This window comes from Ornithodoros turicata, chromosome 3, assembly GCF_037126465.1.
Source record: "Ornithodoros turicata isolate Travis chromosome 3, ASM3712646v1, whole genome shotgun sequence".
NCBI classification, from domain to species: Eukaryota; Metazoa; Arthropoda; class Arachnida; order Ixodida; family Argasidae; genus Ornithodoros; species Ornithodoros turicata.
Window position 1 is genome coordinate 8,905,587 of NC_088203.1, and position 22,766 is coordinate 8,928,352.

Genomic DNA, 22,766 nt, shown 5'->3' on the forward strand with positions numbered 1-22,766 from the left:
CAAACTATTTAAAACCCATTACGTTGTACCCGTCATGCAGGAATCTGAATATCATTTCTCGCAGATGACATTTACGCAGAATGTCATTCGTTTGTGCTGTGTAGCACTCCGCAGCAAAAAATAAATAAAAGGGACTAACAAATGATGGCAATGACAGCCCACAAATTATCAGCACCGCAATTCTACCACAGTACTATATGATGTCCGTTTTGCATTATAGTTTTGTCCTTTTCTAAAGAACTCCTTGAAAATATCTTTCATGCAAAAAAGCACAGCAGAAAACTATAGGTTTCAAAGCGCTCTCAACAAAAAAGTATGGCCAACATGAAACCAGGATCGAGGGTGGTTCTTTGCAAATTGCCATTTTTAATGTAGGAAAAACTGGTCTATAACATTGAAAAAATGTGTTTTTCTTATTTTTGTTTGACTTGTTTTGTTTGAGTTGCTTTGTTTTTAAACTCCACTACACATATGCAAGAGTACTTGGTTCGTGAGAGACCGAAAACAAATGTCATTATACGTTGCAGTGCAGCAGCATACGAATGGCATTTGCTGGAAATGACGTTCAATTTCCTATGGGACAGTATATTATCCGTTCCTCAACAATGGGGTGATTGGATGTCGAAATCGCAAGATGGGTGACATTCGTAATTGCACGTTACTGCATTAGTTTTCTATGTCTTTCAGCTTGGAGAAAGAAGACCCCAACGCCAACGAGAATCAAGCCACAAAAGACTGTTGACCGCTGCGTAACGTACTTACAAACAGCAACACAATTTTGCAATGTCGATCAAAGTTTATCCTTAAAATATCTACACCCAAGAGCGAATCACGACGCTGCCCTGTGTACACGCCTAAACCAGAAGGCTGCTCCTGCAGCAACCACAACAACAGCTGCTCCGAATGCTGTCCGCCGTCCGTTCTTCTTCGCGTCTTTCTGCGTCGGAGGCCAGTGCGGCAAGAAGTCCACCGTGCCGGACACCCGCGCAACGTCCTGCAGGAGGGCGTCCAGTTCCTGCGTGAGCGCCTGCGTGCCCTCGCGAGCTTCGCGGCTCCCTTCGTCCAGGTGCCTGACGTTGCAGAGGTCTCTGCCGAGGGCCAGGATGTTGGGATCTTTGACTATCTCCTGCCGCAGGAAGCGGACGGAAAGCACCACGTGCCGCAGGTGGGAGGTGATGTTGCTCATGAGAGAGACTGCATCTGGACACCTGCAGTAGCGGAAGCCGGCGTTTACGTCGGAAATGTTGAAAACGTTGTTCACGCAGACACTCACGTGATGTTCTTGCTGTGGCGCAAGTCGCGCAGGCTGCTCTTCTGCCACGGAGAGAGGTGGACCTTGCGGATGCCTTCGAGGATCTTTCGCCGCGGACCCACTTGCGACACGCCAACCTGCGTAGACAAGGTTGAGGTTAAAAGTGCGGCCCTGTGTTAGTGCCTGTTGATGAAATGTTCTGGAGCAGGCCTTGTTTTTGTGTATATTGTCAGCCGAATGTACAGTCAAACTCCTTTATAGCGAACACCTTTTTAACGAAAATACCACTACAGCAAATTTTTTTTGCGATCCCGCTGGAGCCTATAGGTCCAATAATGGACATCCTTTTTAACGAAAATACCTTTACAGCAAATTTCTTTTGCTGTCCCCTGAGTTTCGTTGTAAAGGAGTTTGACTGTACGTCATTTTCATGATTTATAACGGTCACACTGATATAATAGATATGGTGTAGAACTGTAATTGTGAACTAATGGAATTTACTTAATTTTTGAAATTGAGACATACCACATCAAATGGCCCTATCATACTTTTTATATTTTCATATACATGCTGCCAAAGACTGCAGCATAAAGATGTGATTTCCTGACATTGTACAAACATGCATAAGTACATTTATGTGTGGAGAGAGATCTACTTGTTACAATAAATTTCGTGACAAACTGCTGTTCTCAAATGCAACTTGCTACGTGATGTCTCGATGGTGTTGTCGTACCTTTTTTAATGCGGGGTCATCCATCAGAACCAGCTTGTCCCAGGATATCTTTTGAAAGAGGGGTTGTAGGGACGACAGGCCCAGGGCCGACAAGAATGACGACACGTCACCTGCTCTGTAATGCAGACGAGTGGAAGTTACATTAACATCATGCAAGATTAGTAAAGGAATGAGCACATAACTGTTGTCACTATGTTTTTTTTTTTTCTAATGAATAATGAATAACATTAGAATACCTGCAAGAAAAAAAACTTGCAAGATTTAAAGTTTGAACCACGAGGCAGCTTCGATATAATTTCACTCGTTGAACGTTGTTTTTGAATGGCAGCCTACTCACAAAATAAATAATCACTCCCAAAAGAACAATACACCCATATCACCTAAAATAATGGCTTACCCAGCCTTGTCGGATTTCGTCGCGTGTGGCTTGTGAAACTTGCGCGCTGTTCGTACGGCTTCGAGAATCTTCTCTCTCTCCTCAACACTGTCGATACCCATCTGTGGATGCAAATGTGTGAGTAATACCATATTTGCTCACATAATTTGCGTGCCCGAGAAATTGGAAGAAAGTAACAAAAATTGGGTAATTTGGAGACTCGCAGATTCGCACGCAGGTATTTGTCCAAGCAGCTCTCAGGGAGTGTGGCTTTTTGTTTCTGTTTACTGTGCAGTTTTTGCACACACACCCCGCATCCGACACTGTCAGGGCTACTGAAGGTACTGCTCCGGTTTTGTTTCGTTTGCACCCCGCGTTTGGACTATGGTCCACTGACGCAAGGGACGATATCGTCACTCGAACTACAAGACAGGCTCCGGAGGAAACACTGTGAACTTACGACACACACAGCATGCATTCGATTGGCAGTGTGCCTAGTGGCAACTTCCAGAGTCTTCTCACCACATCTCAGCTTCTTTGAACGTTCCGCCCCCCTCTCTTTAAACTATGGTACATATACCTTGTGTTTTCAACAGACATTGTTACCTGACGAAGCGCGGACCAGGGATGTGCAGCAGTTAACTACTTGTAATTAAGCTACTGCATGGTAGTTAAAATTAGTTAGAAACTACTTGCACAAATGGTAGTTACAACTACCAAACATATTTTTTGTAGTTAACTACAATAATTAGATTACAGCGGGCTACAACGACTTGGCATATTTTTAACTTAGCCTTCCGTGATGTGTTTGTGCAAAGCAGTGATACCGGTTCAATACCGGAGTACTAAAATTTGAGATCACTTTGTTTGTATGTTGTTACGAGTGTCCCCACCCAATTTGCGCACCCCCAACTTTTCCAAATTCTTTGGGATGAAAAAACGTGCAGTTACGCGAGTAATTACACTATATGTGCTAAAGCGTGCCTGTATGTACAAGGTGTCCATATACCTCTATGAGGGCCTCGTGATCGTCCAACTCCAGTAGCTGTGTGAAATCTATCTTGTGCTTCTGGAACACCTCTACCAGGTGACAGAGGTTGAGAGAGCCAAGAAAGAGCTCCACGTCTCCAGACACAGACGCACTCCACCTAGTCAATTTAGAGGGGGGGGGGGGGGGGGAAACGGCTATAGAGGCCACTCAGAAGCAATCGGTGCAGTTTTAAAAGTCAATTTTTGCACGTATGTTTAAAAGTACCACTACAGACAACATCCCATGCCATCAGAGTACCAGCAAATTTATGCTATTGTTGGGTACTTTCTTTCGAAAATATCGAAACTTACCCTACAATCTGTTCAGTGACACTTTGGCTCTCGAGTCACTAATTAAAAGGTTAGTTAATTAACTTTAATTAATTAGCTAATCCGCATAAGCAGGAAAAAATACCGGCTATCAGCTTTGACCGACACGTGCAGCGAATTTATTTAACTGTTTAGTTTACGGTGCTTTTAAAAACAGCACGTAAAAACGTTCTACATCGATACCCGTATTCTTTCTATACCTTACCTCGGTGTGAGTGCATCCTTAACTTCTGCATTGCCCGGTTCGCCCTTCGTCTCATACTTAGAGAGAATGTCGGCCAGCTTTAAAAAGGAAGAGGAAAATGATGCCCGTAATCATACTTTCTTACCGGACGCATCGAGCAACACCCACAATGTCGTAGCCCTGCAGGAGTGCCAGGTCCGACGGCGTCTGCCCCGCCAATGTCACAGAGCGAACGGGGTCTGGCTTGAATCGCATCAGGAGCCTAGCTGCCCTCCCCTGCCCCTCGTGAGCAGCCCAGCATAAAGCCTGCACGTCACATTGCACCGTCACAAATCGTGGAACCTCACGATGACGGCGCTCACCGTCCAGCCGCGACTGTCTTGCGCATCTACGCTCGTTCCCTCGTCGAGCAGGCACTGCATGACCCGTAGATAGCCTTCTCGAGCACACAGCATCAGGGGTGTCACTCCTTGCCTGAAATGAATGACCGATAGAAGTTCGGTACGAGATCCGGGGCCCTATCCTCGTCAAAAGTAATCGACCTCGATTACTTTACGTCACAAGCTGTAGGGCGGGGCTGCCACGGAATACTCCGCCCTTAAATCCCGCCCGTTTCAATTGAAATTTATACCTAGTTTTCCTTCGCAGCCTCTCGGCCCTAATCTCGGACCGTGACCCTACGTCATTTTGACGTAACAATGACGTAAAAGATTAGTTTCAAAGCTGAAAAGTAATCTAGCGAAAGAGGGTCGATTACTTTGAGCGGCGATGGGTTTCGTGATGGGTCCGTATGTGCATTTCCGTTTATTGTGTTGTATAAAGTCTGTATGTGCTCGTCACAACAAAAAATTAATGTCTTTCTTCGTTTGTGTTTAATGATGAGAAAAAAGCACCGCGTAACACCGTTTCTCTGCGCCGATCGCGGCATCGTATATGCGTGAAAGCGGCGGGCTTTTCGAAGCGTCGTCCGAGCCGTACGTCGTACAATCAATGTTATTGCAACGTAGCGGTGTGCACACAAAAAACTCATCGATCAAAGTTCACTGTTTCTTGAGTAAAACTATCAATGCTCATTTGCAGTATCATTACCACCCCCACAGCTCACGAGCAAAAGAAGCATATTGCAATGCGAATTATCATTTCGCATATCGAGCACACGAACACACAGAAGAATATAAAGAAAAGCTCATAAATAAAGCTCAAGATTTAAAGCACGAACCGATTTCTCATAAACGCGTTTACGGCTCGCGCCACACTGTCCGTTCGACACTTTGCAATGATCCTTCGCGCTTTTCTTTTACCGTTTTGTCAGTTTTGTTGCCTGCGTTCAGCGCCATCTCACGGGTACATACCGAATTATAAATGCCAAGTACAATCACGGTGTCACACAAACACTGCCGTCTTGCACACCTGTACGTCAAGAAAAATGACAAACAGCAAAAACGGAAATTACGAGCGTGCTTTTCCACGCATTTTCCACGAAATTCAGTTTTACGCCGGTAGAGTTTTCTGTTTCCGACACCTAAGAACCGAAGCAACAAGGCAGGGCGGGCAGATCACAGGTGTGGTCTTCGCATTTTCAGGAGGAAACACCGATAAGGCGGGTCGCTTTCCAAGATAACACGTGGGGCGATTGGTTGATAGAAGGTGTCAACCGCTTTTAATATTCACGCCTTTTTCGATTGTGCACCAATGACAGAAGAAATTTCAAGTAATCGAGGTAGATTACTTTGACCAGGATAGGGCCCCCGGTACAACAAGAGGGACCAGACGTTACCGGTCGTGTCCCTTGCATTCGGCCCCGTGTCGCAGTAGACTTTCGACGCAAGCGAGGACAGAGTCCTCGGAGTCCTTTCGAGAGCCACATGCGGCCACCAGGGGAGTTACTCCGTCTAAAAATGTTACGCGTGCATTATTGGAGGTAGAACGTGACGTTGTGTTACAGACTCTCTCACCGTGGCTGAAGTTAGGGTTAGCTCCTTTTCTGAGCAAGAGATCAACCACATCTGCAGCTCCTGCGGTGCATGCTTGTAGTAACGGTGTCCAGTGCCCCTTCAGTGTCGCGTCCGGATGTATTCCTTCAGGAATTAAGTGTTTTCAGGGTGTTTTTGCTTTATTTATGTAAACAGCTACGACGGTACCTTCTTGCAACAGCTGCTCCAGGACCTTTACATTTCCCTGAGACGCTGCAATACGAATATCCTCCAAGGGACGTCCTGAGACGCGGTCCAGGCTCTTGACAGCCGGTTGATATGGGACGCTGCGCTCCTGTGACAGAACGTCCTGTCATATAACACTGATTACTCGTTTCCGACATGTCTTATACGTACAGGAATGTGATCGTGTACGTGACCGTTTTGTTCTGCATATGGAAATCCTTCGTCGTCCGCAAAAACGATCTCATCTTCGTCTGAACCGAAACTATCATCGTCGTATCCAGCTGGGATCCCCGCCATCTTTTCAAATCTCTGCGCCGCAGAAAGAAAGATAGGCTGGAAAGAAAAGTCACCTGGTCAAGTACAAGATATACAATACAAAATATTCCTCGATAAAACATACCATTTTACCTACTTCTGTATAATTCATTGCATGTTAAAATTACGAAGTTTCCTCAGGGCGTTAGAGCTGCGTTGTGGTGCGCATGAACACAATCACGTGACACAATTCAATGCACAATTCTGCGTGCGGAACATTACACGACTACGCGCGAAGGAAACGGATAAGGGGTGTGATTATCGCTGCAGTGGTGCTCAACAAGAGCCATCTAACCGAGCTAACGGTACCTCACCGCCTCACCCGTATGGGGTGTGTCGGCCAGTTTCGCGTAATATTTTGACAGTGTCGACTCATTTGTGCTGTCGTTTTGGAACAGAAGACCAGTATTCACCTTCACAAACAGGTAACGCGTCTAATTCGCTTGAAAAACGCGTTCGAACGCTTCGTCGGATGCGAGTGACGAAGCCACAGCGAGCATTTCCTGCCTCTATTTCTCGCTGCTACCACGTTTACCGGACTCCCTGAGCGTCACTTTTGTTAATTTTATGGCACTTTACTGAACGCCCGACGGAAATTCCATTTCGAAGTCGTGGGCCCACCTGCGAACCGCAGTATGACTCACATAATTGAATGACCTGACGCTCTGGGGATAATATTGTTCGCTTGATTACAATTTTCAGCAAGCGAATTATCTGCCACCTACCCTCCCACGCAGTAGCTGCTGATCATCTCTAGTAATCTTTTCGATAAAAAAAAAACTGTCGGAGAGCTTAGCGTCCCTTCAGGCGTTTTCGAAATAAGTTTTCTTTGCGAATTACAGAAAGTCTGATGCTTTATCTCCGGCAATGACGAGCATCCGCAATATTTTGCCTACACCTAGTAAATGTCAATTAATTCGGTTCAATTAAAAATTTTGATTATATTATGCTATTCGTGTTCAGACGCTGTATGATGCTTGCACCCTGGAATCTTCAGCTGTTATACATCTTGAGGCAGTTGTTTATACGAAAGGGATCAGTATAAAGTTTCGAGCGGCAGTGTTATATTTGCAGAAAAATAATGTCGAAGCTTGTCAGCATTTTCTCTTCAGCGAAGCAGGTCAATATTTTGACTTTTCACATATCTGTCTGCATGCATTTATCTTCAAGGAGTAACAACATATCATGTCATAACCTGGACGTACCCAAATTTCCAAAAATGTGTGTGCGGGTTAACTTTGTGAACTGAAAGTTCAGAACAAACCAAACTAAAAGCTGCTGTGGCACGATTCTTGATGCAACATCAATGATTGCAATCCCTGATTGATCATGTGAGCCACACTGTTAAGAAACAGGAAGAACGTAAATTTATGTGGCGACTTAAACCTAAATGGTATTGATTGGAACTGTTTCAGTTATATATAGAAAGTATTAGTGCGGAACTCCTCTGTGATATGGTGTTTCAGTTCAACTTACTCTGACAGGTAGTCGATAAACCCACTACGGTGACATCCACTACAGCATCCCTCTTAGACCTAGTGTTTGTGAGCCAGAATTTATCTACAATTTCCCGTTATATAATTCATGGCATTTTGGATCATTCCATGGTTTTATGCACCTGTGACTTGGTTCCTGAAATTACACGTACTAGAGGCCTTGTCACAATCTATGGCTTTGGTAAAGTGGACGATGTTGGTATTCTGGACCACCTAGCTTATGAATTTGATTGTTTCCCTAACACCTCTTTGGGCTGTGATAGCAATGAATTGTGGACACTAGTCCATGGTATCATTAAAAATTTTATACAAGTGTATTAGTTTCAGCTCACTTGCATAACGAAATCTGACATTATATGTCTCAGAGTACGTTCGCTTCACAGGGTGTTTAATAAGGACGGTGGATTTGAATAATGACTGGCTTCAATTCTGCCACATCGCATTTCCCAGAAAACGTCTAATTAATAAGTTAATGAATTTTAGCTAATTAGTCGTCCAGTAGTTGCAAACGCTGTCTTACAGGATGTTCGCCTGGCCGTGTAACCCACCTGCTGAAACGGCATCTATTTTGCTCTGCTAGTTTTCTAATAAAAATTCTGTAACGAATAAAACAAAACACCCTGTATAGAAAAGTTAATGAATCTGGAGTGATTCCTGATGCTTAGAAAAAAGCTAAGATGTCCCAGTACCTAAGAAGGGCAATCGGTCAAAAGTGGGAAAGCGCCAACCTATTTCTTTAACTTGAACATATTGTAAGATTTTTGAATATATTCTCAGAAGTCATATGTCAGCCTTTTTGGAGGAGCACAGTATTATCAGTGGTTAATATGGGTTCAGGAAAGGTCACACTCCACTATTTTTCAATTGATGGAGTTTGTACGTGACTTATCGATGTCCATTAATTCGCACCAACCAGTTGATGCTGTTTTTCTGGACTTAGAAAGGGCTTTCGACAAAATATCACATCCAAAGTTACTGCATAAATTGCCTGCCGTTTGTTGAGTTCAACAGGATAGCATCTGCTCCATTGCCTGTTCATTAAGGGGTCCCTCAGGGATCTCCTCTAGGGCACTTGTTTTTAATAAACAGGTTTTCTTTTTTTATTTGTTACAGAATTTTTGTAAAAAAACTGGAAGAGCAAAATAGACGCTGTTTTTGCAGTTGAGTTATATGGCTGGGCGAACATTCTCTCGAAGAAAGTACGTAACCACAAGATCACTAATTACCTAAAACTCATTAACTCTAATTAGGGGAATGCATGCAAAAGCGACGTAGCAGAACTGGAGTTATTCCTTGTTGAAAGCCATTCCATGTTTAAAAAACCCTTAAACGCACACGTGTGTTGAAATATTCATCGCTGAATTTTGCTATGCAAATGAGCTGAAACGAGAACTACGTTTTTTTTAACTACTTCTTTTAGAAATAATATGTAACGAATTAAAAAAACATCCTGTATATAAATGATATTGTCAATAGTATAAACATTAATATAAAACTTTGTGCTGACGATTGTATTCTGCACCAGGCGGTAAGATTATCAGGTGATGCAATCTGTTTACAGAATTCCTTAGATGAGGTAACAAAATTGTGGAAAAAATGGCAGATGGTCATCAGTGAGCAAGTGTGTTAAAATGACCTTGACTCGGAAAAAGAAAAATGCACTTGTAAGCAATTATACGATAGATGACACCAGTCTTGTACAGATTAATCGGTTCAAGTATTTAGATTTGTTGTTTAGTGATGATCTTAGGTAGAACTATCAAATTAATAATGTGCTAGCAAAAGCGAACACAAGGCTGTGCTACCTACGGAGAACACTGAAATGTGCTAACGAGGATACAAAGCTGGTTGCATATGAATCTTTAGTTCGACCCAGATTAGATTATGGTTCCATGATATGGTATCCAGCAGCCCACACAAAAGCTAATGACCTCGAGCAGATACAAAGAAAAGCAATTTGTTATGTCTAGTAAATTTTCCCGATATGACTCACCGTCACAACTATTGGATGCAGTCGGGATTCCCACGTTATCTCACAGGGTAAGGGTTCAGCACTTAAAGACACTACGGTTCATCATGAATCATCGAATTCTCGAATCCTTCGTAGTATATCAACGTGGTGTGTAGAGGAAGCTCTCGCAACAAACATACTAAACATGAAACGATGAAAGATGAAAGTCACTGAAAAGGTTAGCCAGCTGTAGGACTCGAACCCACATCTTCTGGATTACCGGTCCAGGGCTCTACCAATTGAGCTAAGCTAACACGCCTTCTCAGCAACTTCCAGGGTGTGTCATCTGAAGGGACAAACCGGTCACTCTCTCTCACTCATCCACCTTTCACTCTTACAGTTTTGCACACTCATACACACATTCATACGACAGGGATCAACGCAAGTGGCAAATGTTGAACATGAGAGAACTGATGTTCTGAGGCTGGAACAACGTAGAAGGGACAATTACATACAAAGCCTCAAGTTGCCTAAGAACTTGGGCAACTTTCTTAGGCAACTTGAGGCTTTGTATGTAATTGTCCCTTCTATGTTGTTCCAGCCTCAGAACATCAGTTCTCTCATACTAAACATATTGTACACTACCATTTTTGATCCAACTGTTAAAAATTTTTTTTTTTTTTTTTTTCAACTTTGATAACATACTGGAATTCGTTACCAAAAGAAGCTGTTGAATATGAATCATTGCCCTTTCATCGCCTTCATTTAAAGATTTTTGTGTTGAGTGTTTCATGTGCCTCGTTTGATTTGTAAGGTTGTATAAGTTAAGTTGTGCCTGTTGTTTGTACTGTTTATTGCCCCTCCTCCTACGTCATTTTTAAAATGCCAGAGTTATTAAAAAAAACACGTCACATGCAAAATATCTGTTTTATGTACATAAATTTACGTATTTGTTTATATAAATTGAACATCGATAAACACTGCATTCTAACATCCTTCTTACTGCATGCCTTCGGCTAAAGAGAAAAAAAAAACGAAAAAAAAAAAAAAAACTCACGGGCGCTCTTGCACTCCAGGATGAGTTTTTTCTCGAAGCTACGTCAGCAGCCACCATGGAGAAAAGAAAAACGTGGTGCGGATTCCAACGGAAGCTCATCCAGCAGTATAGAGCGGATCGGGCAGCCTTTTTCAGTCTCCCACGTGGTGCACGTTGCCAAAAATCCTGACACTGGTCACGTTGAGGGCTTACCGGAGCCCTGGCTACGGCTGCTACAGAACTCCAACATCAGGTATGCACTGCCGAAAGCTGCGAGTAGACAATACTCCTGTCAGACGGGCGCATTTAAAGCCTTAAAATGCCAAGGTCTTAAACAGAAGCAGAGCTTGCCATGCCAGACGTCCGCAATAAGGCTTTTGGAGAGAAATGGAGATAGAAAAGGACAATACGGAAACAAAACAAAACATACGAAAAGGAAAGGATTTGTGGACATGAGCAGAGGATAGGGCATTTACGAGTGTATGAGAGGAAATATCAGGAAATCGTGAACGCCGAAAGTGCTATCAGTGGTCCCATTTACCGGCAGACTGACGTAAAAAATCTAAGAACAAAGCAGGAAGGAATTCCACGCGAGTTCCGATTTTGTATGCTTTTAGCTGATGTGGGCGCTCTGTTCTGTGTGAACTGTTTCTGGCGGTGTTCTAGAGATTTCGTTGTTGCCATCTGGCAGCATCCAACAAAATACACCCTTCACCTATGTATAGCCATAACGTTTAAAGGGGCACTAAAATTCAAAAGCAAGTTGACCTCAAATTACAGTACACAACGTTAATTTCATACTTGTTACCGTAATCCAAAATCTTGATTCCGTTACGAAGCTAGAATCAAAATTACACTGGACTCTTTCTTGCTTCGACGCCAAGCAGAGAACATAGTCGATGTTTTTAGTCCATGCTGTACGTACCACGCCATGGAACAAGTCCCGGTGAAAAACATAGTGCGCATTGCGAAGCGCGCTGGCGTCATTATCCGAAGCATGTGAAGATAAATGTTGTCAGTGGAACATTTGTGAGAACTGTTGTGGGGTACAATTCAGCGAACCTGTATTGGAAAATGCAGCAGTGTGCATTATGCCGCATATGTGATTGAACCTGTTCCTCATCCGCACGCGCACGATAGGTATGAGCGCGCTTCTCCTGCTGTCTTATTGGATGCCGCCAATTTCTGCCTCCTGGGGCTTCCATTCGTTGCTGCCAAAAACGGCTCTGCTTTCATTGCATTTTTCTTCTAAGCAGTTGCGTCTAATTTTGTTTGAATTGTACTAAGCAGCGTTAAATGTTATTGTTAAAATGCAGCGCAAAAGAGCAAAGTAGCCACCCTGATGCAGTACTACAGGCACTGAAGTACTACCAGCATTCCATCAAGCACAAAAACGGGTTAGCGAAGTATTTGGCGACCGAAGCGACAGTTGAGGAAGAATCGCACGAGATCGCGAATACTGAACCAGGTGCGTAGAATCTGCCACCACTGGGTGCATTGTCGGTTCAATTAATGTCGATTTCTTCCCCACAGAGGCAAGCGATGACGAAGGCCTCAAGGACGAAGCACCCAAGCCTCGACAGGCGGCGGAACCGCAGAAGAAAGCCGAGGAGGTTGTGGTCCCGCCCGTGCTACGCAAAAGGACGGAACCTCAATCGAAGCTGTCCGACGAGGAGGTCATGTTAAAACTGAGTGAGTGACGTTCACAAACACCTGGATACCAGACGAAGTGATATGAAAGGCTTAAAATATTTTCGACCAGACAGACGTATTTTGGCGTATTTTTCTACCGTTCCTGATGCGAAAATTGTTCTTCCTCCAGTCTTTCCTGTAGGTTACAAGACGGATCTGTAAGTGGTATTGAACAGAAATCTCTGGCATTTTATATTCTAAACTTTACGTACCCGATATAAAAATCGAGCTCAATATGTCGGGGGAATTTCTACAAGAATAAAACACTGGTGCTGAGTAAGATGACATCGCTTTCATGACCCTGTGACCTTGCTTCAACGAGCTTCACTCTCATTCTAGCTTTCATTCCAAGAGGGCATTCCACTCCATTTTTCGTACCAATACCGTTTAGACTGTATTGTACTAGCCTACCTATATTGTACTAGGAATTTTTTTCGTTTCCCCGATTCATTTTTCCCTGTGCAACGCAGAAGAGGTGGTGAACCCTCGAGATCCCAAGGAGAGGTACACCCTGCTAGACAAGATCGGCTCGGGGTAAGTTCACCCGCCACGGCGCCGACGTGACCAAACTGACAGGCAGCTCGCAGGGCATCGGGAACAGTGTACACAGCGCGGGATGCAAAGTCGGGACAGAAGGTGGCCATCAAGAGCATGGACCTGAGCCAGCAACCCAAGAAAGAACTCATCCTGACGGAGATTCAAGTGATGAGCGAAAACCAGCATCCCAACCTCGTCAATTTCCTGGACGCCCACTTGGTCGGGGAGGGGGATTTGTGGGTGGTGATGGAGTTTCTGGAGGGGGGCGCGCTCACGGACGTTGTCTCAGAGACCGTCATGAAGGAGGAACAGATGGCTGCCGTCTGCCTCGAAGCCACCAGGGCCATTACGTTTCTCCACAGTAAGGGCATCATCCACAGGTGAGTACGTTCCCCCTAGTGGTGACCATGCGAAGCTCTCTGACCTTTCCCCCCCCCGCCGTTTTCAGGGACATAAAGTCCGACAACGTACTGCTGGGCATGGACGGAGCCGTGAAGGTGACGGACTTTGGGTTCTGCGCCCAGATCAGGCCGGAAGAAAAAAGGCACACAATGGTGGGCACGCCCTACTGGATGGCGCCTGAAGTTGTGACGCGGAAGCAGTACGGACCCAAGGTAAGGAAGTCTTCTTGTAAGACTTGGCGGACAGTCTAGACGAAGGAAGGGTCATTTAACCAGTGATGGGCAGAGTACCTGCAAAAATATGTACTTCAAGTACAATATTAAGTCCTGTTGGAGCTGAGCACTTCAAGTAAAGTACTGCTTGCGACACACTTGTCCGATATCTCCAGCCCTCGTAAAAGCGGGATACCGAACCAAGTTTGCTACCCTTGCCTTCGCGTCACTTCCGTTCCCCTGGTGGCGGCGGGGCTGCGCAGCGCCACCAGACGGAAGAGGTGGTGATCCGATAACCACGCGTCGTCTGCTAGCTCCAAATGCGTCGACGGGGCAGCGCTTTCCTCGGAATGCGGAGTGGAATGGGAATTCGGCGCTAGCAGATGACGCGCGGTTATCGGATCGCCATCTCTCCCGTCTGGTGGCGCCGCGAAGCCCCGCCGCCACCAGGGGAACGGAAGTGACGCGAAGGCGACGGTAGCACAGCAACTTGGTTCGGTAACCCGGTTTTACGGGGGCTGGAGATATCAGACAAGTGTGTCGCAAGCAGTACAAAGTACTAAGGAATGTACTTGAAGTACCTGCCAAGTACCTACAAGTACCTATGGGTTTTAATAGGTTGAGCACTGGAGTCGACAGCAGACGTGCTGCATTGTAGGTCGAGACCCTGTCATTTAAATCCATCGCGCAGTTCGTGATGTTTCTGTGATATTAATAATGCTATAACCCAGCTTCATGCGAGACCAACCAGGGAATTTTCATGTTTTGTGTGTTAAGCACTGTTCCCACAGAGATAGAGCTGCAACCATAAACAAAAGCCCAACTTTACGGGTCTTTCTCTCTCTGTAAATGTACAATGTATTTTAAGTACTTTCACGGAAGAGTACCACAGAATGTACTTGCAGTCAAGTACAAAGTACAGCGCAACAAAACTGCATTTAACGTGGCTCGAAAACCCTGTTCCATTTGTCAAGCTTTCTCTCGGGAACCACCACGCACAATATTTTTGCTGTGCGATGTATTGTCACGGCGCAATCAAATCTACAAAAAGTGCCTAGGATCTGATCTCCTCGTGTGATGTCAGCGGACCTGTGTGCAGCCATACGCTCTCATTGGCTACTCAAGATTTTTCTGCTACCGCTACAATGGTTCAGCTACGTCACCTGACCAGGCCACCCGTCAGGACTGTGAATGTCACGAAGTCATGTAGACTTCCCTCGCTCAGTTATGCACTTTTTTGAAACAGTGGAGGGCTTCTAGAGTGTGTGCTGATCAGTCCTGTGGCATGCTACAGGTTTATCACATTATTTGTTGCAAAAAACGCCACAGCTGAAAGCGAAGAATTTATAGAGGAGCAATTTCACTGCTCCTTTAAGAGGCTACCTAAATCCTAAAATGTCATACACTTGCCAAGAAATAAGTTTGAATAATGATAGAAAGCTACTACTATCCTTCTACCCAACAGGTCGACATCTGGTCACTGGGCATCATGGTCCTGGAAATGCTGGACGGAGAGCCTCCGTACTTGAACGAGACCCCCCTCAAGGCCCTATACCTGATCGCCACCAACGGGAAGCCCCCCATCAAAGAAAAGGAACGACGCTCTCCGGAGCTACTGGACTTTTTGGACCGCTGTCTAGAGGTGGACGTGGAGGCACGAGCAACAGCCGAAGAGCTCCTCCACCATCCGTTCCTACGTAAAGCATCCAGCCTGAGTTCCATAGTGCCCCTCATACGAGCTGCCAAAAAGGTGCTCAATAAGGCATGATGATGATCTCCAGTCATATTATTTCTGCTATTTATCACGTGTCACTTTTTTTTTTTAAACTTTTGTACATGAGAACAATCTCCGTGGAACGACGGCGAAGAGCATTCCACTTATGCAAGCGCTTTTTTTTGTTGTTTGTGATATGTGCTTGTCAGTTTGCAAAGTATTCGTACTATTTCCGCGAAGGAAAATAGGGACTACATTCCGAGGTCAAGTCGACGTGCCTTCATTTGTGCTGCATTTGGAGGTTTTTTATAGTCTTAAGAAAGGCCACATTTTCTACACTCTTTGTACGTTCTTTTACAAGATTTGGAAAGAAATTATTAATAAAGCCATCTTTGACATGCTGTCTGTGAATTCCTTTCGTGGATGTCAAGCGGCCCTTTCTTCTCTCTCTCTCTCTCTCAGTATGGGATTTACATGCTGACGCATACCTGTACCTGTCTTTTTCAATTCTTTTTTTTTTTTTCCTCAGTGACCGTAAACTGAAGGCTTTAGCGACAACGTTTACCGTGAAGTTTACCATCTTTGGGCGTTTATGTTTATTCGCTCCGAGCCGTGTATTCGCCATGAGTCCGCGCGCCTCCGAGCTAATAAACAAACTAAACAAACGCCCTTGGCCAACTGGGAAGCGATGTACAAATAGCCAAGACAAGTCGAGAAAACAAGCACGCGTAAATATCGCACCCATCCATCCTGCCTTATACCATCATCTTCGCTTATCTTTACCGTGTTGTTTCCGAGCTTTCCGAGGACGTGCGTAGGTAAGGATCAAGACAGTTGTATGGTTGTAAGTAAGGCCACGTCAGATTTGGTGCAGCTGTTTCGGAGTATCCATTAACGCTTTTCTTTGCAGCCTGTTTTCTGAAAGCATTCCATCGACTGTGATTATGCTGTAAGCCGGAGTTAATTAAATTGCAAAAACAGAAAATTGGGATGGAGGGCCAGTACAACCTCAGGAGTCCGGGTAAATGTCAAATAATTTGCGTAGACGACAGGCCCTCGTCTGCAACAGCGACGATGTATTCACTAGGCTTGTTCCTACGCAGCCGTCAAGCGCATTATGCGGGAGGCCCAGGAACTTCGCGAGCCAACGGAGGAATATTTTGCCCAGCCCTTGGAAGTGAGTAATTGGGTCAGCATTTGCCGAGCTTACGTAACCTCATCTTAATGCTGCTGCAGGACAACCTATTTGAGTGGCACTTTACAGTACGAGGTCCCCCTGAAACTGAGTTTGAAGGCGGGTTGTACCATGGGCGGGTCATTCTGCCTCCCGAATATCCAATGAAACCACCAAGTATCATCTTGCTTACGGTACGGTCTCGACAAGATTTTGCAAGTGACAATTGCATGCGGCGTAATCTGACAGGAATTTCCGTAGATGAAGAAGCCTGAGCTTGAGCACTAGGAAGGACGACAGATACGTACACACACGGGGAACCCCGGAGTGTGTCAGTGATTCTTCCTGGTGCCCAAGCTCAAGCGTCTTCAACTATGAAATTTATCCGCCAGCTTCTCCGCACGTATGCTGTATTATTATTATCTGCTAGGAAACTTACATTGCTCACTGTTGTGCCTCACTGATGCAACCTTCTGCGCTTGGAAGTCACACAATTATGTTGATTTGTGCAGCAGAACGGTGCATTATCATTCTGTGGATGAACATTTTAGTGGGCAGTGGTATCTGATGATCACTGGATGGATCTATTGCAGCCGAATGGCCGTTTTGAAACCAACAAAAAGATCTGCCTCAGCATCTCAGGACACCATCCGGAATCTTGGCAACCATCTTGGTCACGTAAGACATGTCATATCAATTCGGAATCAACTTTGCTGGCTTCATCAAGATCCATCCCGCCTTTGATTTGCAAGATAGCAGTTGCGTGCAAGGATCTATCAATGCCTGCACTGGCTTGGATATGACTTCGTTTAAACTACGTTCAGTTTGTGTACTTCGTACACAAAGAGGCAGGAGGGCGACACTGACCTTCTAATTTGTGTTTATTAGCACAAACAATTCTTTAAATACTTCTACCAGAGTCAATCAAGGAACCTACCTCTTATCAGAGCTGTAGCGTTCACTATAATCTGATACTAGGAATGTTTCTTCCCGAAGAAGGTTGAGTGGATCACTGGTCACACACTTTCCAGTTCTGAGTTGTTCGATAATAAATGCCTCCGTTATCTCTATTCTTTTTGATACACCACTCCAATTGACAGCATTGTCAAACATAAATGGCGTATCCAATAACTAGGGTTCCGCATTTTCGGCTTTTATTTTTGGGCGGATTCGGCGTATGTTTTTCGATGTTTATTAATTTTCACGAAATCGGCGTTTTCCGATGTTTTTTCTGGCGTGTACATGGTTTACCCGACAGTTATCGGCGAATAGAAATCACAATGTAATTTCCGCACGACGCTCATTCAACATGGCGTTGTTCGCTGCGGTGGCGTTTTACGGCCAAGGAAAAAGTAAACGGACATTTTTCACAACCATCGTATTTCTGTATGGTTTTTCTGATCTGCATCAACAACTTGCTGGGCATGTGCTGCAATTTATCTCTGTCATGTCCTGGAATGTCCCTCTGTAATCGGTGTTTTCCGATTAAAACCGAATGAGGGAAAATTTACCCGGCACATGTTTTTCGATTAAAACCGAAAACGCGGAACCCTACCCATAACACGCTACAAGTGACAGCGACAAGCGGCAAGTTCAGTGGCTGCGCCACCACTCGAGCGACAAGGAAGCTCTGTCGCAGCTGCAAAATCTTGCATCTACTCCCCGTAGATGTTTGTCGCTTGTCGCCAGAGACCGTTGCCTGGCGCACGCCCAAATCCGCTAGATTTGGCTGCATCTAAGTGGAGCGAATGATAAAGCATAGAAGTGTGGGTGGCAAGTAAACTTTATTAAAATGAAATTTTGGGCTTGTAGGTGGAAAGTAGCCATTTGAATCGATGGTTATCGCGAGTGACCAAAATCTATTGCACATTGTGTGAAAGCGTGAAAGCACCACCACCACAGACACAGATATCATAAAAAACTTTACAGAAGTGTAAATTTCTTCCAGTGTTTATTTTGGTGCGGCGTTTTATAGAAATTTCATGATATTTGAGACAGGTATGCCGCATAATCAATCGGAAAGTACGAATCTTTCTCCCGCAAATGTAGTTTTGCCGCTACCTGCTGTCGCCTCTCAAATGGATCGGGTAGCTGCACCCGCGGCAGCAACAGAATGTGTAGCGTGTCGCTTGTTGCGTATTATGGGATCCGCCCTTAAGATTGTGACTGCACCTTGCAGTGAATGGAAAGGTGACCCGACAGAGAGCCCTGTAATGACACTGCGTGCTCCCTCAGCCTAATATTAATACACCATTCCGTCTGACCCATGTCAAACTTTTCCCCAACTAAGTGGTGCACAGTAGACCACTTCCTTCCTACACAGGACGAAGGACTACCTACGCGGTGTAGTGGAAGTGGTCTATTGTGAAAGTTTATGCGGGTCAGATGGAAAGGTGTATTAATATTAGGCTGACGGAGGCATGCAACGCCGTTACAAGGCTGTCCGTCCGGTCACCTTTCCGTTCATTGCAGCAGGTGCGGTTGCACTCCCAAGTTTGACAACACATCAATTGAAGCGGTGTATCGAAAAAGAATAGAAAAGGAGATAACTCATGCATTCATCATTGGACAATTCGGAACAAAAAATTGCATGAGCAGTGCTTAACTCAGCCTTCTTCAGGAAGAAACAACATTCCTTGCATCTGATTATAGTCAACGCTATAGCTCCGACAAGAAACTAGGTTCCTTGATTGGCTCTGATAGATGTATTTAAAGGGACAGTCACATCCCTTCCAGTCGATTTGGAAACATTTATTTATTTATTCCTTTTATTTTATTCCTTTCATTTATTTTATTTTATTAAATTATTTATTTATTTATTTAAACTTTTATTCATTTTATTCCTCCTGGACCACTAATCACAGTATAGAAAATCCCAGGCGAAATATAGTGGAATAGTTTGACTGTTATTCGATGGAATACCTGACGAGAGCAGACGACGCATGTTGACGGTACGACTGAATTCCCTCTCTGGAAAAATGAAAAACCTCACTCCCTAAGAACCAATGAGGGCACGACTCTGAGAAAAGGAATGATGCGGCCGTGCAGGTGTCTCTCAGTGTTACTGGGCATCTGGATGGCACCTTTCCTCCCCTGAGCGCCGCCCTCTCACACTCCGCTTAGGCAGCGACGTCACACCGTCTGAGCTTCTGCGGCCGCTGAAGCAGTGCTGATCTTTAAAATTTGTTTAATACTTAGGCACTTTTTGGACAAAAAAAGTAAATAGATTGTCAGCCGATGCCGCACACGGTGGTATCGGTTTCATAGCTAGGTTTCCGTAAGTTTAAAGAATTGTTTGTGCTTACGAACACCAGTTGGACGTTCAGCGTCGTCCTCGTGCCTCTTTCTGTCTCATTGTTAAGCTGCACCATTTACATTGTGTACTAGTAGTGTACTACTACACTTTGCCGTTTTAGGAAAACTGGATGTAAACGTCTGTGCCTTCTGTGTGTTCCATCATGTCAAGGAATGGCATAGTTTTTAGTGTTTTATGTCACATGGCTACTTTTTACACATGTAACTACTTCGCCACAATCTTTGTCCGTGATCACACACGACATTTACTTAGGTTTTCCGGTGCCACCAACGCTGGTCAACTTCGCACCGAGATCAAGGGTTGCTAAAACTTAGTTAGCTAGTTTAAGTTAGTTAAACATTCTTCTTCATTGATTCTTTTTACAGCACTTTTTCTTCTTCTTTCCTCAGTTCTTTTTAGAGTATCGCCCCTGGCGATGAAACTCCCCATTCATCACCTCTCAATAAAGTAGTAGTAGTTGTCTTTTTTTACAAACATTGGTCGGTGCTGTGGTGAATGTTTCAGTGACCATAACTCCCTTTAGTGAAGCGGAGTTACGCGTTAAATTCAAGTTACGGGACCGTGGATCTCGGTTCAAATGTGTGGCATTGGTAAAACTGGGCTTACTAGCTCCAGTAAAGGTTGCCGACACCAGCGTTTTTGCAAGGCGAAGAAAAGGGCGCAGTCAGCTGCATAATTTTTTTTAAACGAAGAACATGGTTTTAACGCAGTGAGGACAGCCCTTCTGGCAATCATAGGATTCATGCCGACCCACGGAAGCGGAGCTATAGGGTCCCTCGACTACACGCCGGAGGAGCGCCGAGCGCTTGCCTCAAAGTAAGCGTCACGTGCGCACTTTCTCTCGTTAAAGTAGTAACGTAACGTAATGTGTGTCACACGTAGGTCCCAGAAATGGAGCTGTCCTAGGTGCGGGCCACTCACGCAGTTGCTGAAAGAAGGCAAAGGAGAAGCTCCTTCTTCCGCAGACCAGGAAGCTCGGCAGCAGGCAGCCCAGATAACATTCAAGGTAACGTACGTTAAACACAACCTACGTAGATTGTAACGAGCATGTCATAGGCATCCCTTCCCAGCGCCGGATTTGGAAGCTAGCGGTGGCGCCACTCATCGGCCCGGTTATTGCTTCTTCAACTTCTGCAATACTTTGTACTTCAGCTTACCTTAGTAATTTTTGTACAGGCGGTGAATGACCCACTGGAGATGCTTCTAACGTTGATTATCATCATCATTCTACGCGTTTTCATAGGGGCTGTTGCTGTCGTCTGCTACGGAAGTCGTACGTCCGCTTCTGCGCATTCAAAATTCAAATTTCCATTGTCCAATCATAATGTAGATCTCGCGGGCCGATGAGTAGCGCCCCTAGCAGATTGTGCGGACGAATTCCACATAAGGGTGGCCGATTATGACACGGTCGTTATACACAATCTAGTAGGACATGACGTTAAAAGCACCTCGCAGTATTCCGATATTCCTTCGCAAACACGCCCTGACTCACGCCATTTTCTTAAAGGGCGCAGCAGACAAAGGTAGCTTGGAAACCCTTCCTCCAACCGAGAACGCTGCCTCCGCCGCCACACCCTCGCCCGACACGCAGCTGCAGGCCTCGTCGAGAGCCTCGCTCAACGAAGAGGCTCCGTCGACGCGAGACGTGACCAGACCAGGCAACGACACACAGTCCCAGGAGTCCCTGAGACGTCGCGCGGCGGAGATCCTCGCCCGGAGGGCAGAGCGGCTCCAGCAGCAACATCCCGTGACGGGACCACCACGCGTGGCCAGCCGAGGACACTGGCGCGACAGCCAGCTGCTGAAAACGGCTTGGGATTCGGCCATCTGGCTCGTGGGAATGGCTCTCGTTGGATTGGTCGTGCGACGCGTGTTCTTCGTCTGATTCCCCGACGAGTCAGAGAGAGAGAGAGAAAGGTGCATCTTGGGAAGGATGGCGGACGATGGCTCTTGACGAGATGCTGGTTTTGTGTGTACCATAAGACGGAGGACAAATTTCTTTCAGCGCAGTGACTCTACATACAGTCTTAATTAAATAAAATTTAAAAAGACTCCTGTTACGAGTTTTTCGGAAGAGGTGTTTGTCACTGTCGAGGTAAAAACACACTTTATATAAGTCTCGCCTAAAAGGCCCTCACATTTTTCTTATGTTGTGGTTATTTGCCACAGCTCGGCCAGTAAGGGCACTTATATGGAACACGTCAATACAAAAGCAAAGCAGACGACGCAATGAACTAAATTCTGTATATATATATATATATACCATGTGCTTGCAATAAATTATCTAGTACATGTGATATGCGTGGAGCATCACTATTTTCACGTTTCAGATATAGGGAAGGTGTATCTGGTAATTCCCAGTACGAGGGTAGACGTGCAGCGGGCTATGCATACTGATTGGATAGTAAAGATACAGCAGATACTGTGTACAAATTGCAATGACGTATGTGTTGTTAAGTATGAAACTTGACAGATTGAGGAATGAACATGCCAGCTTACCACAAGTGTGTGGATTGACGATTAACTCCTGCTTGCTGATAGACACAAATGTCCCACTACATTTCTATCTGTGTACTCAAACAGTACACTTGAATTAAACAGCTGTGAAATTTGTTTCGAAGTATGGCACATGGCACGCAGAATTGAAAACGAACCGGCGCGCTTTTGGTGATGGTGAAGCAAACGATTCAGCATCGCCCAAACGCACACAACTTTTGAATTCTTGTTTAACGTAAGATAGATTAATATTATGCTAAACTTCAGCTTTCGTTTTCTAATTATTCTGACTAAAATCTAATATGGGCAGTAAGACGTGAAAGATTTAGATACTACTCGAAAGAATGCGTTGCTGCGGCTCT

The 22,766-nt window shown here is 45.0% G+C and overlaps 3 protein-coding genes across 7 annotated transcripts; 2 read left to right on the forward strand and 1 right to left on the reverse strand.

Annotated features, from left to right (window-relative positions):
- Window positions 1–393: 393 nt before the first annotated feature.
- On the reverse strand, window positions 394–22,574 carry LOC135387976 (ankyrin repeat, SAM and basic leucine zipper domain-containing protein 1-like). 3 transcript variants are annotated; one of them, XM_064617230.1, is made up of 13 exons: window positions 6,476–6,522; window positions 6,235–6,396; window positions 6,046–6,172; window positions 5,860–5,982; window positions 5,682–5,796; window positions 4,267–4,378; window positions 4,073–4,210; window positions 3,926–4,002; window positions 3,371–3,509; window positions 2,383–2,483; window positions 1,986–2,100; window positions 1,274–1,389; window positions 394–1,208 (listed from the first exon to the last, which is right to left on the reverse strand). In XM_064617230.1, the coding sequence occupies exons 1-13, from the start codon at window positions 6,488–6,490 to the stop codon at window positions 830–832; spliced, it is 1,719 nt and encodes a 572-aa protein (XP_064473300.1). In that variant the 5' UTR covers window positions 6,491–6,522; the 3' UTR covers window positions 394–829. The 3 variants fall into 3 exon arrangements, with proteins under 3 accessions (XP_064473300.1, XP_064473299.1, XP_064473301.1); XM_064617229.1 differs by having other exon boundaries at window positions 6,464–6,505; XM_064617231.1 differs by lacking the exon at window positions 6,476–6,522 and adding an exon at window positions 22,408–22,574 and having other exon boundaries at window positions 395–1,208.
- LOC135387980 (serine/threonine-protein kinase PAK 1-like) lies at window positions 6,598–15,819 on the forward strand. Its single transcript, XM_064617235.1, has 8 exons — window positions 6,598–6,803; window positions 10,902–11,114; window positions 12,178–12,329; window positions 12,395–12,553; window positions 13,024–13,087; window positions 13,141–13,470; window positions 13,539–13,704; window positions 15,170–15,819. Exons 2-8 carry the CDS (start codon window positions 10,903–10,905, stop codon window positions 15,470–15,472), a joined length of 1,386 nt encoding a protein of 461 aa, XP_064473305.1. The 5' UTR covers window positions 6,598–6,803; window position 10,902; the 3' UTR covers window positions 15,473–15,819.
- Window positions 16,145–21,963, forward strand: LOC135387985 (ubiquitin-conjugating enzyme E2 J1-like). 3 transcript variants are annotated; one of them, XM_064617244.1, is made up of 8 exons: window positions 16,145–16,236; window positions 16,329–16,439; window positions 16,522–16,595; window positions 16,655–16,786; window positions 17,186–17,270; window positions 20,619–20,724; window positions 20,791–20,914; window positions 21,416–21,963. In XM_064617244.1, exons 2-8 carry the CDS (start codon window positions 16,409–16,411, stop codon window positions 21,791–21,793), a joined length of 930 nt encoding a protein of 309 aa, XP_064473314.1. In that variant the 5' UTR covers window positions 16,145–16,236; window positions 16,329–16,408; the 3' UTR covers window positions 21,794–21,963. The 3 variants fall into 3 exon arrangements, with proteins under 3 accessions (XP_064473314.1, XP_064473312.1, XP_064473313.1); XM_064617242.1 differs by having other exon boundaries at window positions 16,156–16,262; XM_064617243.1 differs by having other exon boundaries at window positions 16,199–16,266.
- Window positions 22,575–22,766: the final 192 nt, after the last annotated feature.

What these genes read in the sequence shown, in the direction of transcription:
- LOC135387985 (XM_064617244.1), top strand. Translation starts at nt 16,409, where the DNA reads ATGGAGGGCCAGTACAACCTCAGGAGTCCGG. An exon ending in CAAGTATCATCTTGCTTACG is followed by an intron (nt 16,787 to 17,185) that starts GTACGGTCTCGA and finishes GATCTATTGCAG; the next exon opens with CCGAATGGCCGTTTTGAAAC. An exon ending in TTGGCAACCATCTTGGTCAC is followed by an intron (nt 17,271 to 20,618) that starts GTAAGACATGTC and finishes GTTTTAACGCAG; the next exon opens with TGAGGACAGCCCTTCTGGCA.
- LOC135387976 (XM_064617229.1), bottom strand. Translation starts at nt 6,490, where the DNA reads ATGAATTATACAGAAGTAGGTAAAATG. An exon ending in AAGGATGCACTCACACCGAG is followed by an intron (nt 3,510 to 3,925) that starts GTAAGGTATAGA and finishes TAAATTGACTAG; the next exon opens with GTGGAGTGCGTCTGTGTCTG. An exon ending in ATGACCCCGCATTAAAAAAG is followed by an intron (nt 1,390 to 1,985) that starts GTACGACAACAC and finishes TTGTCTACGCAG; the next exon opens with GTTGGCGTGTCGCAAGTGGG.
- LOC135387980 (XM_064617235.1), top strand. Translation starts at nt 10,903, where the DNA reads ATGAGTTTTTTCTCGAAGCTACGTCAGCAGCCACCATGGAGAAAAGAA. An exon ending in GATCGCGAATACTGAACCAG is followed by an intron (nt 12,330 to 12,394) that starts GTGCGTAGAATC and finishes TCTTCCCCACAG; the next exon opens with AGGCAAGCGATGACGAAGGC. An exon ending in AGTAAGGGCATCATCCACAG is followed by an intron (nt 13,471 to 13,538) that starts GTGAGTACGTTC and finishes CGCCGTTTTCAG; the next exon opens with GGACATAAAGTCCGACAACG.